The sequence below is a fragment of the Mesoplodon bidens genome (assembly GCF_964165515.1).
Source record: "Mesoplodon bidens genome assembly, chromosome: 5".
Classification (NCBI taxonomy): domain Eukaryota; kingdom Metazoa; phylum Chordata; class Mammalia; order Artiodactyla; family Ziphiidae; genus Mesoplodon; species Mesoplodon bidens.
The window spans coordinates 12921773-12948864 of record NC_138161.1 but is presented as its reverse complement, the minus strand read 5'-3'; the positions used below and the strand labels follow the sequence as shown (position 1 = coordinate 12948864).

General features: G+C 39.7%; 1 protein-coding gene across 1 annotated transcript in view; it reads right to left on the bottom strand.

Annotated features, from left to right (window-relative positions):
• The window catches only part of PAXBP1 (PAX3 and PAX7 binding protein 1), a 33760-nt gene extending 8599 nt beyond the window's left edge, over positions 1-25161 (bottom strand). Inside the window, exons 1-14 of the mRNA XM_081234262.1 lie at positions 24514-25161; positions 22944-23072; positions 17774-17950; positions 15775-15996; positions 15154-15257; positions 14032-14249; positions 13333-13522; positions 9620-9743; positions 6112-6211; positions 5909-6024; positions 3815-4014; positions 2199-2343; positions 1435-1556; positions 526-602 (exon numbers count right to left, since the gene is read on the bottom strand). Coding sequence (XP_081090388.1) covers positions 526-602; positions 1435-1556; positions 2199-2343; positions 3815-4014; positions 5909-6024; positions 6112-6211; positions 9620-9743; positions 13333-13522; positions 14032-14249; positions 15154-15257; positions 15775-15996; positions 17774-17950; positions 22944-23072; positions 24514-24859 — 2270 coding nt within the window. The 5' untranslated portion in view covers positions 24860-25161. The remainder of the gene's footprint in view (positions 1-525; positions 603-1434; positions 1557-2198; positions 2344-3814; positions 4015-5908; positions 6025-6111; positions 6212-9619; positions 9744-13332; positions 13523-14031; positions 14250-15153; positions 15258-15774; positions 15997-17773; positions 17951-22943; positions 23073-24513) is intronic.
• Positions 25162-27092: the final 1931 nt, after the last annotated feature.

The window sequence follows — 27092 nt, the reverse complement described above, 5'->3', positions numbered from 1 at the left end:
GTAAGTAAAAGAGGTGAACATAAGAAGTTAACTAATTTTTCAAAATTTCAAACAACTGTACTCCAGAAGATAATTTTAAAAGGTAATGGTGGGCTTCCCTGGTGGCGCAGTGGTTGAGAGTCCGCCTGCCGATGCAGGGGACACGGGTTCGTGCCCCGGTCCGGGAAGATCCCACATGCCGTAGAGTGGCTGGGCCCGTGAGCCATGGCCGCTGGGCCTGAGTGTCCGGAGCCTGTGCTCCGCAACGGGAGAGGCCACAGCAGTGAGAGGCCCGCGTACCACAAAAAAAAAAAAAAAAAAAAAAGGTAATGGCAATTTATTGTGAGATGCTAAGGGAGGACTATTTGCGTTATGCTGCTTAAGGGAGCAACTTCCCCACTGAGCCACTCTCTTTGGGCTACAGGTTTACACTATGTAGGTAAAGCTTGTATTTCAAGCTATGCTTAGTGTTCCGGAGTTTAAGAAGTCTTCTCTGAAAAATAATGGAGAATATTACCATCTTTAATGTTCTTAGGAGTTACTTACTTTTTGGGATACAAGGGCATGAATACATCATCATCTAAAGTTCTCCTCATTCTCAAGAGAAGCGCTTTTAGGTACATCTAAAGAGTTAAAAATAGATCATGCATTTTAATAAGGGTTATGATAAAAGTTAAATTTTAGTAAATAAAAATAAGCAATATTCCAAATCATATAGAGTATTCAATTTTGAGTGAACAGCATCTCAAGTTTTTTAACTTTCCCCCCTGAAGGTCCTAAGGTCTTTAATATTTACTACTTACTCTTCGTTCAGCCCTCATCAATTACCAAGCAATAAAGCCACCTAGAAATCTTCCAACCTCTTAATCTACTATATAAAGATTTAAGATCAGACCTATAATCTGGTTCCTCTCAAAATGAGGTCAGTGAAAATAAAACAATGATAAGGAGTACTTCCTCATATCTAAATAGCTCATAAGAATGTTCAGTGCGGGCAGCGGCAATCTGAAAGTTTTGAAACTTTGTAAAACAATACCTAGTTATTTTACATGCTGTTTAAATGTTTCAGCATTTAAATGATCAATTGATACCCATTCCAGTAGGTTTTCTTTTCCCCCCAAAAATACAGGTCTTCAAGGGATGTCTGATTAGTCCGATTGAGAAATGGGGGTGGGGTGGTGAGGAGCGTGAAAACAATACAAATGAGAAGCTATCTAGACTAATTTCATCATCCTTCCCAATCGATATTTTGAAACTAAAAACTATTATCTCAAATTTTGTATATTTCAGGTTATAAAGGACAGACGCCTCAAGTGGGAGAATCAGATTTTCTCGTTGGCTCAGAATATAACCACTCATTCTCTCAACTCTTGCTCATTTTCAAAGCGAAAGAGAAGATAAAATAATAAATTTTAAAAAATTTTAAAACCCTTTCATAGATAATAATTAAATTACCTGTGTATTTTTGTTTTCTGCATTCACTACTGAAGGATATCCATTTACTAATTTTAGAGTAATTCCAACCATTCTTGACGTCTGTGTTGTAGAAAAGGGGTCCCACATATTTTCAGCTATCACTATTAAGAAAAAAAAAAAGCAGAATGTACTGAGATACAGAAATAAATTGCTGCTGACTTAAATCTGATGTCAAGCAGTCCCCAACTTAGCAATGCCAATCATGATTTTCTTCTTCCTCTAGAGTGTAAGCTTCAGTCTCCTTTGTCCTCTTAACCGTGGGAATGTTGAAGCTTAGGCACATGTGGCGAGGGGAAGCAGGATCTCTCTATCCTAGGAGATGTAGTGCCAGCATCAAGAATTTCTAACTGAACTTGAGCTGTATTTTTAATATCAATATTTTAAATAGGTCCCTATGTCAATGATTCCTAATTTTTTTGTGAGAAATTGATGAAAGTAATGAAACTGCCCCCCAGAAAAATGCATATCCCCCCTGAAACTATGTATTCAGTTTTGCTTCAGGCAGTCCTTAAAAGCCTGAAATTTACCTGTGGATCAATTACTGCCCCCAACTCCAGGCCCTCCCCAAGGTGGTCTTTAAGTCCCAAGTTAAAAGACAGGTACCCTTTAGCCATCTCTGGGTCTGGTGGTAACTTTATTATTAATAATGTACTTTCTATGAGAAAATAGGCTCTGATTAAAAACTCCTGAAAATAGATTTGAAAAACCCAATGTGTTTGAATGTTCAATTCAGTAATCTCTACCTGTTAGTTTAGGGAGAATCACCTTTTCCACAATGGTAGGTAACAGTGCAACATCTACATCGTCTTTTTCTTGCTCTCGCTCTTCACAACCGTAAAAGAGCAAAGATTCAAACCACAGCATATTCTCAAAGTCACGACATTTTGCCTAGAAAATATTTCAAAGGTTACCCAAACACTGAAAATAGTGGTTGTTTCTGCTTCTAGCCATGAAAAGAGTAACAGGAACTGGATTTAGCCTTCAGTCATCAACTGAAAACTGGACAAATATATGAAACATCTATTTTCAGACAATGGACCACAGGCAGTATAGGACTATGACCCCTGAAAGAACAGAATCAAGTGAGGTGAGCTCCTGGTCGGAAGAGGAGATCAGGGTAGGCAACTGCAAGCAGAGCAGTCCTGCTGAGTTAGGAGACAACCTAAGTTCAGGAAGGCTGGAACGCTGGAAGCTGTGGGGCAGAGGAAGGAGCTACACAGAAGGAGAGCTCCCAGGTGCACACAAGTGTCCCCGAGCCTCTGCTGGACACTAAGAAACACATGCACAGGGTGGGACCCCACAAGGTCTGGCAAAGAGCAATCAGGAGCTGGGAGCTGAATGGCTCCCAGGGCTTAGATTTTTTTCCTCTTGTTTTCAGGGCTTCAATCTCGGCCTCCTTTTCGTTATAGTTCACATATTCGACCCAGCCCATCTCATTCATGCCCACGGCTCCATCCATAGGTTGGTAACTTAAAAAACCGTGTCTTAAACATGACCACTACGTGTATACAGACAATTTGAGTTTCCTCTCTTATGTAACAGGCAAAGAGGTCCTACTGATTCCACCTCTTAAATCTATCAGTTTATCTCATCCTCCTGATTTCCATCACCACTGACTTAGTTCAGGGTCCCATTTCACAGCTTCCTCATTGAGCTTTCCCATGACGTTCTGTTTTTCTGGAATCAAAGAACCAAGTTCTTATTCATTCGTGTTCATATCTCAGCGACACTACATGTAATTTTAGTTGACTGAGAAAGACACTGTATAAAAATCGAAAAGCAAGAGACAGTTCTCTTGAGGAGGAACAGAACATAAAAGGAAAGATCGTAAGATTATACCCAGTGATAATGTGTCAATTATAGCCCTGTGGGTGACCTATCTCCCCTGAAAAACACTTTGCTGAAGCTTACATCTCTAGCTTTGAGATTAAAATTGCCCAAGGCATCATGGTATATTGCTTTTTTTTTTCTTTTAGAAGAAAGTGGTTTTTGTTTTTGTTTTTTTTTAATTAATTAATTAAATTTATGGCTGCATTGGGTCTTGCTGTGCGCAGGCTTTCTCTAGTTGCAGCAAGTGCGGGCTACTCTTCATTGTGGTGCGTGGGTTTCTCATTGTGGTGGCTTCTCTTGTAGCGAAGCATGGGCTCTAGGTGCGCGGGCTTCAGTAGTTGTGGCTTGCGGGCTCTAGAGCTCAGGCTCAGCAGTTGTGGCGCATGGGCTTAGTAGCTCCGAGGCATGTGGGATCTTCCCGGACCAGGGCTCGAACCCGTGTCCCCCGCATTGGCAGGTGGATTCTTAACCACTGCGCCACCAGGGAAGTCCAGTATATTGCTTTTCAACAGTGACAGAAGCCACTCACCTCAAGAGGAGTCCAAGTGAGAAGCTGCAGCCTTATGAGGGGATTGAACAACTTTGGCAAGCAAAGGCCGATGTAAGCATCCTTGTAGGATGTGTAGTATTTTGAACGCCATGCTTCAAACTGGGATTTAATACAATCGATTGAACAGAAACTTTCAAGGACATCTTCAAAAACCTTGCTGGACTCTTTTGAAATGCGATCTAAAAACAACAACAAAAAACCCCCAGAGAATCAAAACTTAGTATGCAGTAGAAAAAACACAGTTCAAATATTTTCAGTGTTTTCTTTGTAGCTTGAGTATCAATAAGATAGGCTCATTAGCAAAGGAATAATTGTTAACTGCAACTTGAAAGAAAAGAACCAGAGATAAGTTTAGGTTCCAAACGTCTATCATGCAAACCGCAGTGCAGGTAGTCTCCGTTTTGCATAGTTCTGATATGTAGTACTATTATCTGTCACCACAGTCTAAATAACACCTGTCCCCAAAAACTCAGTTCAAATTTCAAGCACCATGGAATAGTATCTGTGAGTAATTGCATAAAGTACAAACTCTGTTATCTAGCTCTTCAGCCCACAAATCACCACGTAAATGACAGATGTGTAGTATCATTATCAGTGACCAATCATATCTCTTCTTTCAAAGTCTGTTGGTGATTGCAATAACGGATATAGACAAGAATCAGCAACGGATGCTAGGATCTTTAAGTAAAAGGTTACTTAATGCTCCACACGACTTGGAACAGCAGACTCTTTATAATGAAGAGACCAAGTCATGACAACCTACTTCTCAAGATCCATCTTAACACCACTAATAGTGGGCAGACTAACATTTGCCATCTGGTATCGTGCTGGTACCAGCATCTTGTGTGAAGTATTCTTGCCAAAAAAGCTTTAACCTGAATCTAATCAAGACTTAACTTCCAGTTTACAAGAAATATAGTGACTGGAAGAACAAGTTAAAACCATGAGGAAACAGACAAATTTAGAATGTAGGACGTTTTACAAGATAAGTGGCCTGGTCTCTTCAGAAAGTTAATGCCTTAAACAAATAAAGAATAGGGGTGTGTGTATGTGTATAAGGTACCATGATATTCACTAATTCTACATAAAAAGATGTAACAACCAAGTGCGATGCAGGAACCTTGTGTGGATCCAGGTTTAGAAAATACACAGTAACAGAAACAGTCCCAAGAATTCTGGGCGGGGTGGCGGGGGGCTGTTACGGAGGAAAACTGAATGCAGACATGATACTAAAACTTCTAGGTAATTTTCACAGGTGTGACAATCGTGTGGTAGTTAGGTAGAAAAGCATCTTTTTTTTTTTTTTTTTTTTAAAGAAGACATTAAAGATGTTAAAGTTTTTAGAGGGAAGTGCCATGATGTCCGTAAGTTAATTTCAAATGTTTCAGCAACACACACACATATGCAAAGCAAACTTGGCTGAATGATGGTAAGAATTGCTGAATTTGGGTGACAGGTGTATATGGGTGATGGGTGACAGGTGTATATGGGTGATCACTGTGCTATTCTTTCCAATTTTCCGTATGTTTGGAAATGTTCACCGTAGAAAGAGTGGGAGAAAGAAATAAGCTTATCCCACTAAGTTCCAAAGGGTTCGCAGTCAATATAATTCCAAATAATCACAGCCAGTGGTGGGAAATAAAGACTTTTACTTGGGGATCCTTCTGGAAATGTCTTCATGTAACAGAACTAACTATTCCTCTTGATTGAATTATTCGGGGCTCCCCAAATCAGGAATTCCCTTTAAGGCTCTGCCAACCTTCACCTTTCTAGACCAGACAGGCTGCATTAGGGCTGCCCCTGGGATCTGAAACATTTTCTTGTCACTTTTAAAATTCTGTGATTCGAAGAGTAATATCATTTATAATGCAAGTACTAGATGAATCCCACAACAAAGTGTTACCACTAATTTTGAGAACTCATCAATAAAAATGGGTGCACGTTTTTATAATTAAACCAAAGTGCCTAGCTCTAAAGCAGAGGCCACAAAACTTCAAATTATTTCACGGTAGAAACCACAGCCAAGGAGAAAGCACACTGACAATGAATCTCATTTCCAAATAAATGTCTAACCTTTTTCCAGATTGAAATTTGTAATATCTGTAGACGTTTCTTCATCATCACTGGAAAGGCCTTCAAGGTGATCTGCCATCTTACCGGTTTGCTCTCTGGCTTGTCTACGACGAGTCCTAAATAACAAATATCAAGTTCCCAAACCAGATAAAAGAGACTCCTCCCTTCACAAGCAAACCAACAGCAAGCATCTGTAGAATTACCTTCTCGCCTCCCGTTCTGCAATCCGACGTTTTGCATGCTCCTGATACAGTGCCCGATCTCGTCCAAAGGAATCAAGATTTGGTGCCATCAGAGCTTTATCTGTAAAACAACAATGGTTAAAGTTAAAAGCCTTCCTTCAACAATCTTGAGGAAAGAGTTTGCACAGAATAAGCCATAATGATAGACTGCTTTCTAATCTCAACAGCAGGATTCTGCAGTAACCGATAAACCGGATAGTTTTCTAGTTTAGAGCAAATCTCAATATTAATCTGTGTTCCCACAAAAAGGAAGAGAAAAATAAATGGAGAGTTCAACAACACTACACAAATGCAAATGCGCTTAATCCCTGTTCTTATGTCTAAGTAACAGAACTAGTTTATGCTATCATGATGACCACATAAATTAAAAATCTAAATTACTTGTGTAAAGGGAAAACTAATACATTACTTTTTTAAGGACGAACTTAGGCATCACATGTTGAATGATAGATAAGACAGCAGAGACACAAGTAGGAAGGATGAAAAAACAGCTTTGTTGCAGTTTAATCATTTATTCTATTTCATTCTAATTTTTATTTGTAGAAATTTATTCTCTATTACTATTTTAAGAACAAGGGCAGAATCAACATATAGACTGAAAATCGTATCTGATAGGACCAAGTTGTGCTTTCTCAAACCCTACTTTCAAAGCACAATTCCCTTATTTCTTTTCTCCCCTATTTTCCATCTCTCTTTTTTTAATTTCTAGGGCAATTTTCTAGCTTTAGCTTTCAACCTTCCTATTTAAATTTATATTTGTTACCACATTTTTAGTTTCTGAGATACGGCTATTCTTCTTAGAACATTCCTTTTCTATAGCATCCTCTACTTGTGCTATGCGTAGGATCCCTTCCAACATCTCCCCGAGGACAGCAATTATGTTTTAAGTTTTCTCCTGTCACCTGCATTGTCTTTGTTTCCTCAGTCCCCTTGGTTCTACTGCTTGGGTTGCTCCCCATGATCATTAACTACCTCCTACGTAAGAATGAGATTGGAAATTTCGTGGATGTAGGTGGGAGCTGTCTAACAGAGGCACCTCCATCAGATCCCTGGGTACAAGTCAACTTTCTGTTGGGGCCCCCAGACGTTACAGTGTCTCATGGTCTTTTCTCTGGACCCACTCTCTTTCTCCAGAGAAGAATCTTCGAATCTCTTGCCTAGGGTAGAGGGAAGAGTGGGGGAAACATCTGTCTGTGATGCTTCTTCATGTCTACATTGAAGTTCTACGCTATGGAGATATTCTGTATTACGTGGGATAGTAACGAGAGGCACAAAACCCAAAGGGGGGTGGCGGGGGAGGGGGAGGTCACGTGCAAAATGAAACACATCAATTTAAGGCTTTTCCATAGTTTTTTCCCTGATATCAAAGATGTGTCACTGATAGCAACAACAGGAAAAATAAAACCAAAAATGAGCTGGTATCCACTTCAGTGTATCCTGCCTATCCTAGATCCGACTACTTTTAAACGTTGACTCTTTTAACTGAATTTTTCATTCATCTTCCAAAATAGCTTGGGTATTAGGAAGTATGTTCCGGAGTTCACATTACAAGACAAGCTCAGTATCATCAACAAGATGCCTCAGCTCCACCTCAACTGGAACGCCACGACACACCACGGATGAACTGGCTACGAAGTCCCAAACTACAGAAAGGATTCCTGCCTCTTTAAGAGCTACCCTTCATGAAAGAAATATCTCAAAGAACATCCTCTACTATAATAAATACTTAAAACGTTATTATATTTACAGATGGTGTAAAATACATATTGAGGGAGATATAAGAGAGTAGAGGGCCCAAGAGATAGCCTCCTTCATTTCGGTAAGAATTACATGCAGTAACTGTGGTAAGTGTGTACAAATCTAAACAAATGAACTTCTGGCTCTATTTTTGTTTCCTTAAAAAAAGATCAGAAAAAGAATGGATACTTCAGTACCCCATGCAATTTTTCTCAAATGTTTGGCAATGAATGAATACTCCCTCTAGGACAATACTTTTCACTTTCTCACTACCTTTCACTTCTTTCCAGCTATCAATCTAATTAACATCCAGCATTCAACCCTTACTTCAAATTCCATATAAGTAAATACCTCCAAATTATAAAGAACAGATTATAGGCAGGAAAAAGTATTTGATGAAATGCATGGCTCACCCAACCATTTAACTTAAAAGGAAATTACTTCCCGTCATAGGTACAATGATTACCTGTAATGTGCCCCAGAAATCTGGTTCTGTCTGGATCAAAAGTGATTTGGGCGGGATGCCTTAGTTATTTAGGTGCCCCAAATGGCACTAATCCAATTTAAACATGTACGGCAAAAACAGAAGGTCAAAGCCATTCATGTGGCTTACATCTGAGTCTGACTCATCTGACGGCCATGTTACCACCTCTTTACGATGCTCCAAAACCCATCCAGCACACAGGAGAATGCTTTCTCAGGGATTCAATGTCTCTCTAATTTAGAGGACACACTATATGACAAAGCATTGTTTTCAGAAAGAATAACAGGGCCCTTTGCACTTGGAACACCTGGGTGGTTGTTTAATATGCAGATTACTGGACACCATCCAAGACCTGGCAAGAATCTCTGGGGACAGGACCAAGAAATCCGCATTTTAAATTAGTATCATGGGTAATTCTGATGTACACTTCCATTTAAGAACTGCTGACATAGGGACCGAAGAGATGACAAAAGAAGTCATGAGAAATCCAACGTAGGAAAATTCCTATTACAGCACCCAAGAATATAGAGGGCAATGAAAAAGCAGAATTAAAATGTTTAAAAGATCTGGTTAAAGAATTTCAGCTCAACTACTTAATAAAAGGTTTCCAATTAATTTTGGTTTGCCATAACACACATCATAATGAAAGGAATATAAATTCAATTTCCAAATTTTTACACTAAAACGTCAAGAAGTGTAGGCACCAACTGACTTACTAAAAAAACCCCACTACATGAGGCAAACTAGAAAATACAAAAAAATACAAAAAATTTTGCTTTATCTAAGGGGTGAAGCTCAAAACTCCCCTAATCTTGGAGTTGTATCATTTGTTATGTAATAAAGCCCCCTCTCCCATACAAAATTTCCCAGCCCCTAACTCAAAACCTTTGTTGTGCTCAACAACAGCATTTGTATTGGTGTTAAAATGGGGGGAAAATCAACTAGGGCCAAATAGGTACTGGTTTTAAGATAAAATACTGATGATGTCTTTACTACAAAGAATGAAAGAATGCCCGAAGAAGAATAAGATCAATAGAATATTAGTACATGATTTGAGTTCCTTTGCAAAGCTATACTTTCTTAAACACAATCCAAGCACATGTTAATTTTAGATCTACCTGACACAAGAGCAAGGAAATTTGTTTCTTTAAAAAGAAAAAATGCTCTGAGATGTCTAATTTTCAATTAGGGTGCACTAAGTAAACAAGGTTGTTTAATGAATAATAAAAACCTTCAAGATGGACTGACTTGAATGGCTTGAAAACTCCGAAGATTCATCTTTAATATCATCTTGTCGTCTTTGGACAAGGCGGGAAGCTCGCTGTTTGTACAGCTGATGTATTGCTGATTCAAGTTCATTAATCAGTGGCACCTGTAAAAATACAACACACTCCGTAACACCAAACTCCTCAGCTGCTTATACATTTGAGGGTTCCATATTATTTCCGGATTTCTGAAAAAGTACCCTCTGGACAGAATAATCATGAATTCTCAATGAAACACAAATAGTAATTCAGTTTTATGATTTCTGGGAAACAGCACTTCTTCTTTTATTCCGTATATGGAGCTATAATGTCCAGTGCCTAGTTATTGGAGCAAAAGTTTGGTTAGGTTAAACACTTGAACATTAGTAAAGAGAGCAAGTAAAGAATTGTCAGAAATTTTAGTGCTTCTTTTAGAATAAAGTACTTGAAAGTCCTTTTTAAAAGTCCATTTTTAACTTTCTAGCAGCATCATCTCCTTTGCCAATTTTTGTAGTTTAAAATAAACCATTATTGCTGTATAATACCAAAGATGCAATGGCATCTTTGTGGCTTTATTACACATTTAAAACGTGAACTGCATTCATTTACATTAATATGGTGAATAAAATTTCTGGCTATCACTAACCTGTCTAAAATCAATCTATCTAAAACTCAGAAAGTTCTTCTCTTCCTATCAAATGTTTAAATTTTTCCATATTTGTAAGTAAAATAATAAAATTCTTTGCATAAATTGTCAGTTTACAAAGTCAACAAATTTTTCCAGGTTAATAGCCACAGCTAACCATTCACTTGGTTCATATGGAATACAAAAAGCTTACGGAATGAGACCTAACTTAAAAGGAAAAACCAGAAAACGTTCTCTTTATAAATACCTATGCTATAACCAAATGCTATGAAACTTTCACAAACGCTAACAACCACTACACATACCTGAGGAAACCAGAAATTCTAGTTTCCTGATGGTTAGTGCAAATGAAAAAACACATTAGAGTTTGGGAACACTGACACCAAGTGTTATAGCAGCGTCCTGAACTGAACAGACTGTAAATGGAAAATGAAAAAAGGCAGGTGGAATACAAAGATGTCTGTAATAAAAGCAATTTTATACACTTGCATGATCCCATTGCAAAAGCAGCAAATGTTCACAGAAAGGTCAAACTGATGGAGTTATTTTATTTTTTAATATGCCACACCATGGGCAACAATGTCCCCAAATCTGCCCTGATTATCTTGGTGATATGAGCTGAGCCCACAGACTCTAAAGTTAACTAGAATCGATTTTTAAAGCAATTACTGTCATGTTATTGTGACTTACACTTACCTACCCCCTCACTTTTTCAAACTGTGCAGGACTAAAGACAAATGTACCTATGCATTCCTTTAGTCCTGGAGATTATTAACATTCCTCTACTATAAGAGCTACACGCCTGAGGTTGCATCAGACAGAACCTTAATTATTCAATTTATAGTTAAAATTCCGATAACGTGATTTTCCTGTTTAGGTAATTAAAATGCTTTTTAACAAAGCCCAGAGAAAATTCTACTGAGAATAAAGGCCCTAAAACACATTTTCAGCTCTCATTCATGTTTCTTAACAATACTGATTTATCTCAAGAGTGCACAAGAGTGCACCATGACAATTTCTTTACCCTCTCCAAACTGGAAATTGTTACTGACTATCATTATTTCAAGGCCAAATTTAAGACAAAGAACACAGAAGGAAGATGACTGCAGGAAAACAAAACAATGTAAAGTTAAAATAATCTGCAAAATAATTAAAAATCTAAGTTCAAAACCACTTAAATTTTTATAACAAAAGAGAAAAAAACAAAAGAATGTTTATATTTTGATGGTCTTACCCTGAAACAGTATTTTTATAGTATAACTAGAATGAATATTCAAATCTATCCAACTATTCCTCAGTATTTCCAAAATGACAACTTATGACATTATTAACTCAGCAGCAGACTCAATAAAATCAAATGCATATGAAAATGTCAAAATGAAATACTCATCTTTAAAAGGGAATTAATCTACTTCTCTTTTAATTAAACTGTAGTCACTATATAATAGATACAGTTTAAGATCTGCTCCATAAACATTTATCTAAGTGACTCTGTAAAAATGTATTAGCACAGTCTGAGGGATACTTCCCTAGGAACAGGGTAATCAAGGAGAGATAAAGTACACTACTAAGTGTTTTTAAAACAGTTATCAATTGAAAAGTATATGAACTAGATATTCTACTAGTCTCTTTAACTCAAGAATGGTACAATCTAGTTGATCTGTCAGTATTTTTTATACTGTCAATATTTTTTAAGAGTTCAGTTTGCAATTACAAGCGTGTAAGTTTACTCAAGTAAGTTCCAAAGCAAAGACCCAGATACTTCAAGAAAAAGCTCCACAGGGACAGATCTCACTTACAAAGCATGGTTTAAGACAGAGATCCTTTCTCTAGTCACAAAAGGTTATTAGACCTCCCAGCACCATGTCCCCTGGGCTCATTAAGGGCTTTATTAGTAGGAAGGACACAACTGCCAGCTCCGACTTTTATGTCAACTTCTCCTCTTGACTCCAGCCCCTCTTCAGTCAAACCTATGTTTCTTTCTCACCCCTGTATTTGTCACCCTAAGCTACAGATCTGCCACAGGGGATATCATAGCTTAGAATGTAGCTGCTTCTCCAGAAATCAGGTGATAAGAACCAGAACATGAATCCTTCAGAGAAGACTTGGTGGATCTGACCAGACTGGCTGGAACCATTAAGATCCATTTGGAAGACACAGTTTGGCAGTGTTCTTTAGCCAGCCTTTGGCCTTAAGATACTGAAGTAATCAACGGAGATAATAAACAGTTAAAATACTGTATGCTTACCGATTCTATGCTAATTCATATGGCCAAGAATAACAGAAAATGTGCCTTCTAATCCTGTATCACTTGCAAGTTTATAGAGACAGGATATTCAAAAGCACCATGAATTTACTGTTTTTTAAAGAAAAGGCTGTATAGTCCACAAATGCCTATAAACCAATGCATTAAACAATAACATTTATCTTAAAGAAAAATCAATTAAAAGGCTGTTTGAGAAAAGGATTCTGCGTGCAGCTAACAAAAAATGCAAACAAATGGTACAATAGGATGCAAATAATTGTGCCAACTGACTGTCATACTAACAAAAATGAACTTGGAAGAAATGAGACCTTAACAGAAATTATGGCCAATGAATGGTTTCTGAAATGGATAAAGCACAGGCTTATTTAGATGAAAACTATTAGCAGCAATGGCAATCAACTTTATCTAGGGTAAAAAAAAGCTAATAAAATATTGCAACTTTATGCATATTTGGAATTACTTGTAGAAACAGTTTACAGATAAGTTTAGATCTGAGCCATAAAAAAGAAAATTTCATGAGTCCCTTATATTTTAATAATTCAGGACAGGCCAATAATCTACCATTAAATTAAGGTTAGGATTTGCCAAAGTCTTATTTAAATATGCTTTGAATTATCTTTTTTTTGTTTTCTACAAGGCACTAGATTACCCCAAGATAGAAGGTTGTTAATGAAGGGGAGAAAATGAAGCATGACTTTTCATCACTTCTAAAGTTGGATTCAGTGGGTATTTTCTGAGAAATATAGAAATCTAGACCTCCTTAATTTTGCCTTATTCAAAGAGATTAATATTTTTGCATTCTTACCTTTTCACTGAAACACTCAAGCAAGTCTTGGACATACCCTCGCATTTCTTGCAAAAATTTATACCGTTCACCAATACCCCCAGAAGACCCTTCTAATCTCTCAATAGCCCTGGTGGAGTCCACTCGGCTTTGCAGATGTTTCTCATGCTGCTGTCGATTTGTTTTGTGCAGTTCTTTCATGGAGTCCAACCTTCAAGAACAGAAAAGGATAGATATAACACATTTACATCTGAAAGTCTATGCTGTCAGGACTCTTGCAATATTTATAATAATGCATTTAGTTCCACTATTAGAATACAAAAATGCTTGGAGTGGATCTTTTCATCTGTTCTGCTTTTTTCCTCAAAAAACGGCAGTTTACAGACTTCATATAAAGTTATTTGGTGGGCTAACCAAAATCTCACTGCTTTGTCTTTCCCCCCATATCTTGACTACACTTTTTCAGAGTCCAAGAGGTGCAAATTCAGAACTGTCTTCAACAAGATCATGGAGTGGTATTTTTAAAAACTTTTCGAGGCTTCCACAGAAGTAATCCAAGAAGGTAGCAGAACAAAGTATGAAGTCATCTTCTGTTTAGCTTTGGAAGATAGGCCAGTGAATCTTCTTTGCCGATATTCTGCATCTGCTACCCCAGACTACATGTTGCCTGAGGGAACGGAAAGCTAGAGGACAGGTCTTTAAGAAGTTGATCTGCCCTACCTGTCTTTAAGCTGTTTCTTTACCAAATCAATAGTAACGGGAGTCATCTCATTACTGGGAGTTTTGAAAGGGACTGTATTATCTGTTTTTTGAGATTTGGCATCGGATGATCCGTAGGCTGTGTAACTATAAGGAATGCCATAGGATGAACCGTAAGGCATTGTCTGATAAGTGTTCTGGTAGTACATGTTCACTTCAGTGGGCTGACTTGCTTGAACCTAGAAAAGAAATGGGATATATTAAAACTAGTAGCTGAAACTATGAAAAGAAAAATCCCATGCCTTTAGTGTTAAACAAATAAACAAAAAACCACTAACAATAAAAATTATACCCATTTTCCAAATAGTATGTAATTAAAATAAGTAATTGCAGAGCTCCTCAAAATCAGAGAAAAGTAGGGCTGGATTCATTTCTAATTCCTATGGGATTACTGGATTCATTTCTAGTAACTTTCGGGAAAACAATAACAAAGAAGTTTAGAGTTAGGGACATTAAACTGTGTCAAAACACTAGCAACAAAAAAAATTTTATGTGATATTTCCACTGTACTACTTACTTCTATAAAATGAATTGTTATAACTATTTAGGAAGATATTTTTCATCTACAGTAAGAGTTTTGCATTACTGAGAAATCCATCTTCTACAAAATAATTTTTAAAGACAGAAAAAAATAAGCTCTATCGGAAAGAAACACCTTATCTATACAGTGGTTCCCAAACTTTAGGAGCAACAGCATCACCCAGAGGACTCGTTAAACAGATGGCAGGGCCCCACCCCCAGGGTTTCTCATTCACTAGGTCTCACTCAGGAGGCTGAGAATTTGCCTTTCTAACAAGCTTCCATATGATGCTGACGCAGCTGGCTGAAGGACCACTTAGAGAAACACTTACCTAAGAAACCAGAAATTCTTCCATCATTTGGATGGTAAAAGGCAAAATATAATATAGTTTCTTCTAACAGCTTACTGGGTACATAACTTTATATAATTTTCCTCATTATGTTACTTGAATGAATGACAAAGGATCAGTTCAATGTGCAATATGTTTTTACTTTAACAAAATAAGCTAAAAATTTTTTAAATTTCTTTTTTTAATTTTTGAAGTTTAATTCTTTGGTTCTTACCTGAGGGATATTAATTCCTTTTCTTATCTGCTCCTGTTCCCATCGGCTGAGCTCTTCATCTTGTTCTCCAGTTACTAAAGCATCATCATCACTCCCCTCAATACCTATAGCCATAAGCAGCAAAGTAAATAATTCCAAAAAAACAGCGAGGGAAGAGATGCTACCCTGATATTTCACAAAAATCAAGCAAAACTATTGGCATTAACTCAATCTTACTAAAGTTAAAATGTCTATTATGATCCCTTCCGCATTTGATACTTCTGCGTTTGCTTGTCTTAACACACAGCATACCTTAAGCGAAAGGCAGTATCAATGTAACGACTAAAACCTTAGATAGGTTTCCTAACCTCTGGAAATCTAATGCCTCCTAAGAATGAAGAGCCAATTACACATATTTATGTATGTTAGTTGCTTAGCACAATACTGGTCACACAGTGCTCAGTAAACACTAGCTACCAGAATCATGCTACACTTTTCAAAAAATTCCAACAAGACACTTACACCCAAGCAAGTTCTCTAACATTAAACATAAATAAGTATAGGTACTTTTTATTTGACTGTAGTATCAAATTATATTTAATAGCAACAAAACAGGCTTACTGTCCCATTAAATCAACTTACCTATTTCCTCCGCAATTTTCTGTCTTTGTGATTTTTCTTTCACAGAAAAAACTATACGGCGTTTCTCATCATCATCTTCATCATCACTGGCATCGTTCTCATCTTCTCTAACAAGGCGGCCTTTGCCAGGCTCACTATCATGAGGAGTGAAATCTCCCAATTCCCGGGCCATCTGACGCTTTTTCCTTGCAGCGTGTATAAAAGCTGCATCTGGAATTTCTCCTGGAAACAAATGGTGAGGATTAGAAACTATGCAATATTAGGGAATAAAGTTTGTTTTCTTGAAAATATGAAAGATAAGTGAATCTCATCAAGACGACCTTGTCACACTGATGTTCTAATGTTATCTGCTGGCATCCCCGCCCCCCTTCCCAAACTGTGCTTGCAAAACAACTGATTTATTTTTAATTTAGTTTAAATGAAAGTAAAAGTCGCTAGGGAAACTAAAAAATATGTATAATGGCAATAGGTACAGGAAGCGGGGGAAGGGAAAATCCACCAGAGCAGTTTTATTTTAATGGTATATTTTTTCATTTTTAAGAAGTAAATGAAAGCAATAAAATCACATTTATTACTAAACCAGAAAACAAATAAAAACAAAAAAGGTATCTACAATCTTAGACCCTAAAAAACACTATTAGATTTATAGTATATTTCTCTTGCAAATAGTTTTCAGTTGACCTGTAAGCACACTGAATATATAATTCTGTATCTAATTTTTCTTCACATTAAAACATAAGCTTTTTCCCATGTTGTTTTGCATAAACAGAATTTTTAGTGGTTTACAACATTCACTCGATAAAGCATAATCTACTACATAATCAAATTAATTGACATTTTCACCTACAGTAAAAATTAATGCCTTGCTACTCTTCAAATTGTTATTTAAATAGCTATGTAATATCCCATCATGTGAATGCGCCGTAACTTACTAAGCCATTCCTCTCCTGCTAGACATTTTCTAAATGTTGCTCATTGCAAATAACGTTGCAATAAAAACATTATTTCCTTGGATAAATTTCTCGCTATGGAATTACAGGGTCAAAGAGTAAGAACATTTGAAGTCTACTGATCCATATTGTCCAACTGCTTCCCATAAAGACTGTACCAATTAGAATGCTACTAGATCTATGTACATGACTTTTCACAACTTTACAAACCCAGAGGAAGCATTTTTTTTTTTTTTTTTTGCGGTAGGCGGGCCTCTCACTGTTGTGGCCTCTCCCCTTGCAGAGCACAGGCTCCGGACGCGCAGGCTCAGCAGCCATGGCTCACGGGCCCAGCCGCTCCGCGGCATGTGGGATCCTCCCAGACCGGGGCACGAACCCGTGTCCCCTGCATCGGCAGGCGGACTCTCAACCACTGCGCCACCAGGGAAGCCCAGAGGAAGCATTTTTATTTTCTTTTATCTATTATTATTTTTTGGCCACCCTGCGCAGCCTGTGGGATATTAGTTCCCCGACCAGGGACTGAACCCCAGCCCACAGAAGTGAAAGCGCTAGGGAATTCCCACAGAGTATTTTTAGATTTTATAATGAGTTAAATGGTTACTCTTCATCATTTAAATTTGGCTACTAAGCATTTATTTATTCAAAAGCTGATTAGCCAGTGAATAGCTCTACTAATTATTTCCACAAAGAAGTTAAAGAAAAAAAAAAAAGTGTGAACATAAAAACTGGCAGCAATTTTGCTTTTGGTAGCAGTTCTTGAAAAAGTTAAAATCTTAATCTGAAATACATAAAAAAAGGACTTTAGTACCATTTACTTGAAGCCCTACATTTGCTTTGATAATAAAACTGCCTGTCTGAGAATGAACTTGGAAAGTTGGGAAGTTTCTAGTTTTCTTACTTTCTGTATTTGCAAAACGAAACAACCTGGCTTCAAACAGGGATGTCATAAGAAACACCACTTAGCTAACCCCTTCCTTAACGACCATCTTCACAGACAGCTCACTCTTGAGGGCTTACTTCAGTTCTAAGGAGGATTTGCAAGTACACACCTGGACGGAGAACATTCAAAGAAGATAAAGCATTTGAAAAGGCTCCGGCAGCCTTTGGCTTTTCTTCCTCCTTCTCGCTTTCCATATCCATTTCATCTTCCCCGTGTTCACTGATGAGAACTCCATCTTCTTGACTGGTGTCCTTAACATGACCTGTTTTGTCCAAAGGAGGTTCGCCTACATTTTTGAAAAAAGTAATAAAATATATCTAAAACAAGATCCATAAATTAAGGAGTCACTTCTAATGCAATTATGGGCTCAATTCATTAAAGCTTGAACTGTTTTAATTGTTTATAAAAAACTCAAACCACCGATGTGTGAAAATGAATAATCACTATCAACACAATTGGGTAACAACAATACAGGGGACGCAGGGATGCGTGAGGCCCGGCCCAATCGCTACCTTTAATTTTATCAAAATTTTACTAGTTTATCAAAACTAACTGTTTCTCCCTCTAAACTCTCATAGGTAACTGTTCAAACCTCCTGGAAGCATAATTTCACTTTACATGTCAGTATTTCGTTAAACTCTAAGCCCATGTGAGGCAGCTTTCTATCAAGAACAAAGATTACAGACCAGATAAACCTCTCCGTAATGAACACTTTATGGGATATCGTCTTAGTTCACAGCCATTTGTCACCCATCATCTGAAGGGTTGAGACCCAAAAGTCACATTTACACTGTGTAAGCCCCTGACCCCACTGCCGTGACTGAACGTTTAAGAGTGGATGTGTGACTAAACTTGATTTTTCTGGCAATCTGGAATTGGGACACAGAGACAAGTCAGAGACTAGGTGGCTCTAAAAACCACATGCAAACTAGGAAGGGAGTTGTGGAGTAGCCATACTTGGCCACGTGGACAGAGAAGACAGCTCTCTAGTTCTCAGGCCATTCCCGAGGCCAGTTTCAAGACTAGTTTCCTGCCACAGGGTTCCAGGAGGCACCACTGTTACAGTGGTTTTCTTTACACCAAACGGTTTACTTGACTTATAACTAAATAGTCCTATTACACCTTCCATCCCAGGCAAAACTCAGAAAATCAGTGTTTTTCACCTTGAAGCACTGAACCTGGCAATGCACACAAGAGGCACCATGAATATAATGGAAGAGTAAGACAAAAGTTCATTCTAAATATGAAAGATAAACTTATTGTTTCCCTAGCATGTTCCCCTCCCTCCCCAAAACTGCTTCAAAAGTTCTTAATTCTTCTCAAACCATATTCTACTTCCCTAAAGAAGAGTGCTGGGGATAATGACTCCCCCCGCTCCCCAGCTTTACTGAGAAGATTTAGGTCATTCTGCTTTAAGGCTCTTTAGTTTTTTAAATTTACCATCCTACCTCGTTAGCCACAGACTCCCTCTGAAGTGACTTCTGAGGCTATGAGATTTTAAAACTCAGTTTAATCAGATGTATAAAGATAGATGTAGTCAAGAAACACCCATTTCCTTCTGCTGTCAATCTACACTACATCAATGGCTTTTATGGACAAAACAGAACTACAAGAAGGTTTACTAGATCAGATATGCCCAGATAAAGATTTCTGCAGACTTCAAAAGATTCAGTGTTTCAATAAGTTGACAAGTATTTGCTTGTGATTGAGCAAATACAAGTCCAAAACATGGCTGACAGGTGAATTTTTGTTACTTGGTCATATATTATCCTTCCAGACAGCTTTATAAAAAGAGATGCTAACTAACCTTTTCTAGGCTCCTCTTGTGCCTCAATTTCTTTGACTACTACTTTAAGAAACTTGCTGTCACAAATATTCTCTCTACTTTTTTTTTTTTTTTTTTTTGGCGGTACGCGGGCCTCTCCCTGCTGTGGCCTCTCCCGTTGCGGAGCACAGGCTCCGGACGCGCAGGCTCAGCGGCCATGGCTCACGAGCCCAGCCGCTCCGCAGCATGTGGGATCTTCCCGGACCGGGGCACGAACCCGTGTCCCCTGCACCGGCAGGCGAACTCTCAACCACTGTGCCACCAGGGAAGCCCCTCTCTTTACTTTGAATGTTTTTTTTTTTTTTAGGTTTGCAGCTATTTTATTTATAAGTATACATTTAACACAGGGAAATAAACACTGATATATGGAAGTCTAGTTAACAGTAGTGTAACTATGTATCATTTGGATGATTACATGATTTTAAACAACAAACTACACTGAAAAATTAATGCGATAAAATTCTTGGTCATAATATTATTCAGAATATATAAACTGAAATTGTGATTGCTCCAAATTTGAAAATGGAAGTGAACTCATTTGGACAGTCAGAGTTTAACATAATCTGAAAGGAGGAGGTGGGGGTCAGGCTCTCCCTCTCCTCTCTTCTGTCTGCAAAGACACACAGGCTTCTCTTTAGCAAAAGAACTTCTACTTGATCCCAATGGTTTCTTACTGTCCTTTCCTTCTCGCTCTGCCAAACTCCCCAAAGCAGCAGTGCAGACCTGCTGCCCACCCCTTCCTCACCAATTGGCATGCCTCAACCCTGGCAAACAGCCTTTGATTTCTCCCATTCCAAGCTCACCAACTAACCCAAAGGCTGCAGCCACAGCTAATTCATACCGTATCACTGAGCAATTTAGTAAGAGATGTTCCTTCCTCCAAACAGGCACAGAGCTTGGCAAGTAAACTAGTCTCTTTTGCCAGATGCCCTCCTCCGGAAAAAAACACAGCAACCCTGCCAATAGCCCTTCCTCAGCCCTTCCTTTTCCTGATCTTTCTGATACTATTTCACACAACTGACAATCATCATCTTGAAACGTTCCTATCTTTTCTCCTTTGGACTTTATGACTCTTTTTTATCTCTTCAGTAAACCCTCTTCTCTATGTGTATGCTTATTACAGGTAGAAGTCTTTGGTCCTCAGGAATTTTTCCTTTATGCTACTCCCTCATCAATTCCATTTACTCTGGTTCTAATTATCACCTCAGTGAGCACCGTATCTAAATCTACATCTCCAACTTTTCACTGGCCATTTCCACTCAAATTCAAGTTTAAAGGTAAACTCATTATTTTAGGAATATCACAAAAGTAGATTGATACTACCCTTGTTTTCAAGTTAATGCACCTCTGCCTGTCTAAGGAGGGCTGGGGTAGGAACAGCCCGGGATTGTGATTTGATGAATGAGAAGAGCTACAGAGAGCCATCACTTCAGGGATGACGACCTATGTAACACAGAGGCTCCACCTTTGGGGAGGACATTAGTTGAGTTATTGGGTGAGTAAGAAATCTGTTATATGAAAGTAGAAGATAGAAGAGGTCACAGAAGGTGGCTTCAAAAACCTTGTACTTGCTTCAATTTCTTAACCCAACAGTAAATGGTCCTTTCTCAGTTCTCACTTTTCCTGACCTTCCTTGTTCGATTTCATCGTACACAGTTGGTTCTCAAGAGATCTGGAAAAAATGAAGCAGCTTCCTAGAGTCCAAAATAATCAGTTCCCCTAAAAATCCTCCTCCTCCCACCTGCATTCCCTATTTCTGTATATCATACATAATTATTCTCTCAGTCACCTGGCACAAAAGCTCAAATGTGACTATTTCTTTTAAATCCAATAGCTGACTCATACATTAGGTCTACCTTGCAATACTTCTCAAATCATCTTTTACTATTTCTTTCCCCACACCCACAGCAAACATTTTTAACTCATCCACCATTTTCCACTGAGTCAGGAAAAGCCTCAGTCTTGCTCAACTGAGACCTTTTTAAACCCACTACTAACGGATCAAAGCTGGCCCTTGCATTTAAACTGCTTTAGGCCTCCAATCTCTCCCTGTGCCAATCCATGCTGCATGCTAACACCAGGTTTCAAAAGGCATTCGTCATGTCGGCATCTTGCAGGCCACTGAAACAGCAACCCTAAATCCCTTACTAGATAGTGAACATCCTTCACAATCTGTCAGCAACGTACCTTTCACCCTGAACCTCCGCTTCCTCCGCAAATCGTCTACTTTGGCCTATCAGGCATACTTGCTCTTTTCCAAAACAGCCTAGGTCACATTAATCTTTAATATCCCCATACCTCCCTTAGCCTTTGGTATTTAAATTATCAAAAAGCCGGCTTCAAATTCCACTTTATCTATGAAGCATTCCTTCACCCAGCTCTAAAAAAAAATGTAGTTAACCTTCATCGGACACTTTGCCAAATACTGGGTCCAGTTATACATTTAAGGGATGCTATCTCCAAAATAAGATTGCAAATTTGAGATATATGGACATACTTTTCCACATTAAGCCTATAGTGGAGAACTGGGAAATAATAATTCTATCTTTAATTCCATAAAATAAAAATAGTTCCCTAAAGCACTTGTAATGAGAATAACTTATATTAGCATATTATAATGGAACCACTTTCCTAAGGATAAATAACTGCTTAAAAATTTTAACTTAGATTGCGAGAGGACATGAGGGATGTCTGTACCACGCAGGCAGGGGCCACACACTGAGAAGTCTTCATCTGTGTAGCTGATAAGGCTGCTGAATGGGAGTATTATCAACATTAGACTTAGGGCATTCCTAAAAGTTCTCTAAGAATTAGGGTTTCCCTGGTGGCGCAGTGGTTGGGAGTCCGCCTGCCGATGCGGGGGACACGGGTTCGTGCCCCGGTTCCGGGAGGATCCCACATGCCGCGGAGCGGCTGGGCCCGTGGGCCGTGGCCACTGAGCCTGCGCGTCCGGAGCCTGTGCTCCGCGACTGGAGAGGCTGCGGCAGTGAGAGGCCCGCGTACCGCAAAAAAAAAAAAGAAAAAAAAATAGTTCTCTAAGAATGAAACCAACTGTGTAAATAACACCAAAGGAATCGAAAACTTGTCTCTACAAAATACAAGTACGGGAATTTGCACCGTACTCCTTCAAATAGGAATAAACCTGTATCTCAGGTTTAAGAGGGAAACCTCCCTTCTCTGTTCAACAGCAGTTGGAACACTAGTAGGAAAATTGGGAGACAATTTAGTCATTGCAGCAGAAACATTCCAGTGGCAACGGTTCTGTCTTTTTAAAAAATGCATTTACAATGCAATTGTGTTATAATTAAACAAAAGAACTGTATCGTTACTCAATCTGTACCCTTGACAACGACAAAGTCAACTGAACAAGTTCACTATATATACCAAATCCATTCAATCCCTGTGAGAGTTTCATTTTGTCATTTCAAAAGAATCATATTCGTTTGGTACTTACTGTCAGCTGATGAGTTGATTTCTGTCTTAATCTTCGATTTTTCAAGATCTTCTTTATATTCTTTCTTAAGCAATTTTACTATCTTTTTGCTATAACTTGATTTCTTCACTTTGAAAACTTCTTCACTTTCTTAAAAAAAGAAATTAAATGACGTCTGTAGTAACCATTTTCAGACATTATTTTCCATTCTAACTTTCAAATTCTTCCAAATATATACTCATATATGCCAAATCATTACATAACTTGAAATTATTTCAAATCTGTAATAGGTTCTCAAAAACTGAGTCAACTTCATAAGTTAATCTGGAATAATGCCAATTTGAGACTTTTTAAAAGGCAAAACACATGTAACTGCAAAAGATTTTCCTGTGTCCTACTGTCTTCCTTGAATCATCTATTTCAGGAGGAAAAAAAAAGTCATTGAAAAAGCACCTGATTATCATATTATTAAGGTATCCGAAACAAAATATCCAAAATCAAAAGGTGCTAGTTTACAGAGCTGTCAAATCTGAGTAACTCTATATCCATCACAAACTGACATACTGTTATTTCAAGACTAAGCTGAGAGCTAATCACGTTTCAAAAATAAGTTTTGATGACGTATCCATCATCCTTGATTTGAAAACTTTAAAAGGCAAACGCAAACACTTTGCCAAGTTGTCCCTGTATCATGAAAAACAAAAATGTGGCCGTACTTCTCTCAAACTTAAGATAAAAAACAACAGGAAAACCAAAGAGAAACTGTCCATTACTGGAAACAAGAAAGCATCCCGCATCGAGATGCTTCATAACATGGACTTAATTGGGTTATATAAACACACACTCAACAATTCGGGAGGTAAAATGGTTTAAGATTTAAGGCTCATTTACGATCAGAAATCTAAATCCACTGCAGCTTGGCCCCTCACACCAGACTGGATAAACTGCCCTGAAATACCATTACATTGTCTCTCTTCATTGTCCAAATGTCAATGCGAGGAAGGTCGCACATCTGTACCCCTGTTTACTTTTATGGGTAAACGGAGGCTCCGCGATCGTAAGGGACTGGCCCCAGGTGACTCAGAACCAGAGCTTCAACTCCGGGCGTCTGTTCCCAGACCGAGTACTCCTTACACACCCGGCCTTCCTGGTCAAGGATGCCTAACCAGGACGAGAACGGCAAAAGGCGTGAGCACGGCGACCTACAGAGGGCTCAGAGAACGTGCCAAGAGCAGCCTGGGGACCTGACTCGAGTTCTCCCTAAAACACACCCGCCAGTTAAAAGAGGCAGGACAGGGAACACTGAATTTCCACTTGAAAAACTCAGAATGACTGATCTGAGATCCAGGAATAGGAGATGCACGGGAGGACGACGAGGAGGAGGCGGTAGTTAAGAAAAGGCTGGTGGCGGCGCGGGAACACGTCCCCAGCCAGAGCAGAAGGCCGGAGGCGGGGACAGTGTGCAGCGGGTCGGGCGGGAAGGGGCTCCGTTCCCGGGGGCTGAAGCTGGGAGCCCAGGGAATGCGGGGACTCGAGGTGGACGCGCGGGGTAGGGATGTCGGGATCTGGGAGGTCGAAGCGCGAAGGTTACCTTCTTCCTCATCCTGGAAGCTGAGCAGGCTGGCCCGGGGCACCTCTTTGTTCTCTCGTGGCCTCTTGCGCGGCTTCAGCCCGTTGCCGGGCTCCGCGCCTCCCGGGAAGCAGCCCCCGGCTTCAATCCCGGGGCCCGAGGTCAGCGCGGAAGGCGGCGGCAGCCCCGGGCCCAGCAGCGACTCCCCCCCGGGGGCCCTGTCGCCGCCGCCGCCGGGGCCCGGCTCTTCGCCGGTGCCTGGCGGCGGCAGCAACGGCGGCGGCTCCTGCTCCTCGTCGCGTTCTCGCTCCTCCTCCTCCGAGTCATTCCGCTTACGCACGTTCACTCGCCGGGCCTTTCGGAACATTCCCGCGGCCCGCACGTCTGTCTCCCACCGGCACTCACACGGCGGCCCCTGCAGCGCAGAACTCGCGAAGGCGCACGCGCGCTCCCCCAAGCTTCAGCCGAGACGCGTCCTCCCTCCAGCGACAGTGGACCCCTGAGCGCGCTTGCGCTCAGTACTTGGAGAGAACTCCGCGCCTCTCGCGAGAACGTCAGCTTTTTGCACTGTCCTCTGTCGGCGTGGAGGATTATCGGCATGGAACTCTGAGACTCCGGTGTTATCCGACGGGTCACAAAGAGGATCATAGAGATTAGAGGACAGAGTAAACCCTGCTGTCCGTCAGCCCAGGGAGCTGCAGTGCGCCTTCTGCGCTTACGTAGTCACGCGAGGAAAACTCCCGCCAAACGCTGGGAGGGGCAAATAGAGAAGGAGGAGGAGGGCAGGAGGAGGGGAGGAGGAGGGCAGGAGGAGGGGAGGAGGAGGGGAGGAGGAGGGCAGGAGGAGGGCAGGAGGAGGGGAGGAGGAGGGGAGGAGGAGGGGAGGAGGAGGGCAGGAGCCAGACGGGGAAGCCAGGTTTGGCGAGGGAAAGTGCAATCCGGAGGGTGGGATGTTAACTCTCGAGACTGAATTGAGGTGTGGTATGATAATTATGACTAACTCTACTGAGTAATACTTCGTATTTCTACAGCTTTATGGCTACCGAGCACTTTCAAAAACACTGAATCTCATTTAGGATAAAATGATCCTTGGCCTGATATTTTAGCCACCTTCCCTCTGTTACAACGAAAGCAAAAGTGTTTTTGGTGTTTTCGAAAGAATGCCAGGCTTGATAGCAGTTCCGAAACCTGGCTGATTTCAGAAACAAACGGAAGGAAAAATCGACTTGAGGGTTGGAGATGGTTGTGACACATTTCAGACTTGTGTCACAGAGTAACAATCTCAACTGCCAAGGGCGGAACCGGGTATTTGACTTTGAAGTGGAACTCACCTGCTTTCTCATTGTGCCACCAAATGTAGGCCCTTTTCCTTCAGCTATGTGCATATATGCGAATTTTCTTGTCTCAAAATTCAAAAGTTAACAAGGGGCATTCATTCATATAGTGAACCCCCCCCCATCTCTAGAAGCCTTCCAGTCGCGCCGGCAATGTTAAAAGTTTCTTATGATCTTCCAGAGATATTCTATGAACCTAAAAGCAAAGATGTATATTTTATGAATTACCCTTTTTACACAATGTGCAAACAGTGCATTTTTAGTCTAACATAAATTGGAGATCAGTTCATATCTGTTCATAAAACATTGTCTCTTCTAATACCCACCTGCATAGTGATCCATGGTTAGACTGTACCATAATCTACTTAACCAGTCCCATTAAAAAATTGGTATTAATGTTATTTCCAGTCTTGCTGTAATAACCAATGCTGCAATGAAAAGCTTCGAAAAATGGTCACTAGTAGGATGAACTAGTAGTGGAATTGCTAGATCCAAAGATGTGCATTTGTAATTTGGCTAATTCTAAGTTGTTCTTTAGAGCAGCTGTGCCAGTCTGTACTCCTACCAAAGTGCCTACTTGCCTACACCATCCTGTCAAAATTTCACTTGAGATTTAAGTTCCAAGTTGAAAAAGATCCCAAGCTCAAGAATTTCTATGTCATACACATCTGCCTCTGGTTTTCTTTGATTGGATTTGAGATCTGCCCACCCATGACTCACTTTTGGAAACTGGCAAGATGATCTAGGCTGAGAGCGTCCTCTGTAACATTTTCTTCCAGTTAATAGGGAACGTTAATAACATCTAGCTTCCATTCTACTCAAATTACTCTAAGTTCTTATATTCTGGCTATTCAGCATTGATTTAAGTTCTGATTCCAGCAGTGTTTCATTGGTGAAATTGAACTCCAATTCCTATCACAAAAGATTCAAATTGTGCCTGGTCAGCCTCTAGACACCAGCTCCAGAGCCAAGAGACAGATTTGCAGTAACTTGATTAGGGTAGAGGTAACAAAGACAAGGTCTGGAGGACTTAAGGACTATGTTAATATTTTAGCCTAAAACCTCAGAAAGATCTTCCACTGTACAAGTGGTGATTGAATATGGGTAGAGAGGAGACCACTGGTCGTTTTAAAGCAAGCTAACAAATTAAAAGACAACATGTTTTTATAACTTTGACAATCTACCTATTCAGATAATTGAAGGGCAAAGTTAAACTCTTAGAAGTTATCTTGCTGCCAAAGCAAGCCAAAGGTCCTTCTAGAGGTT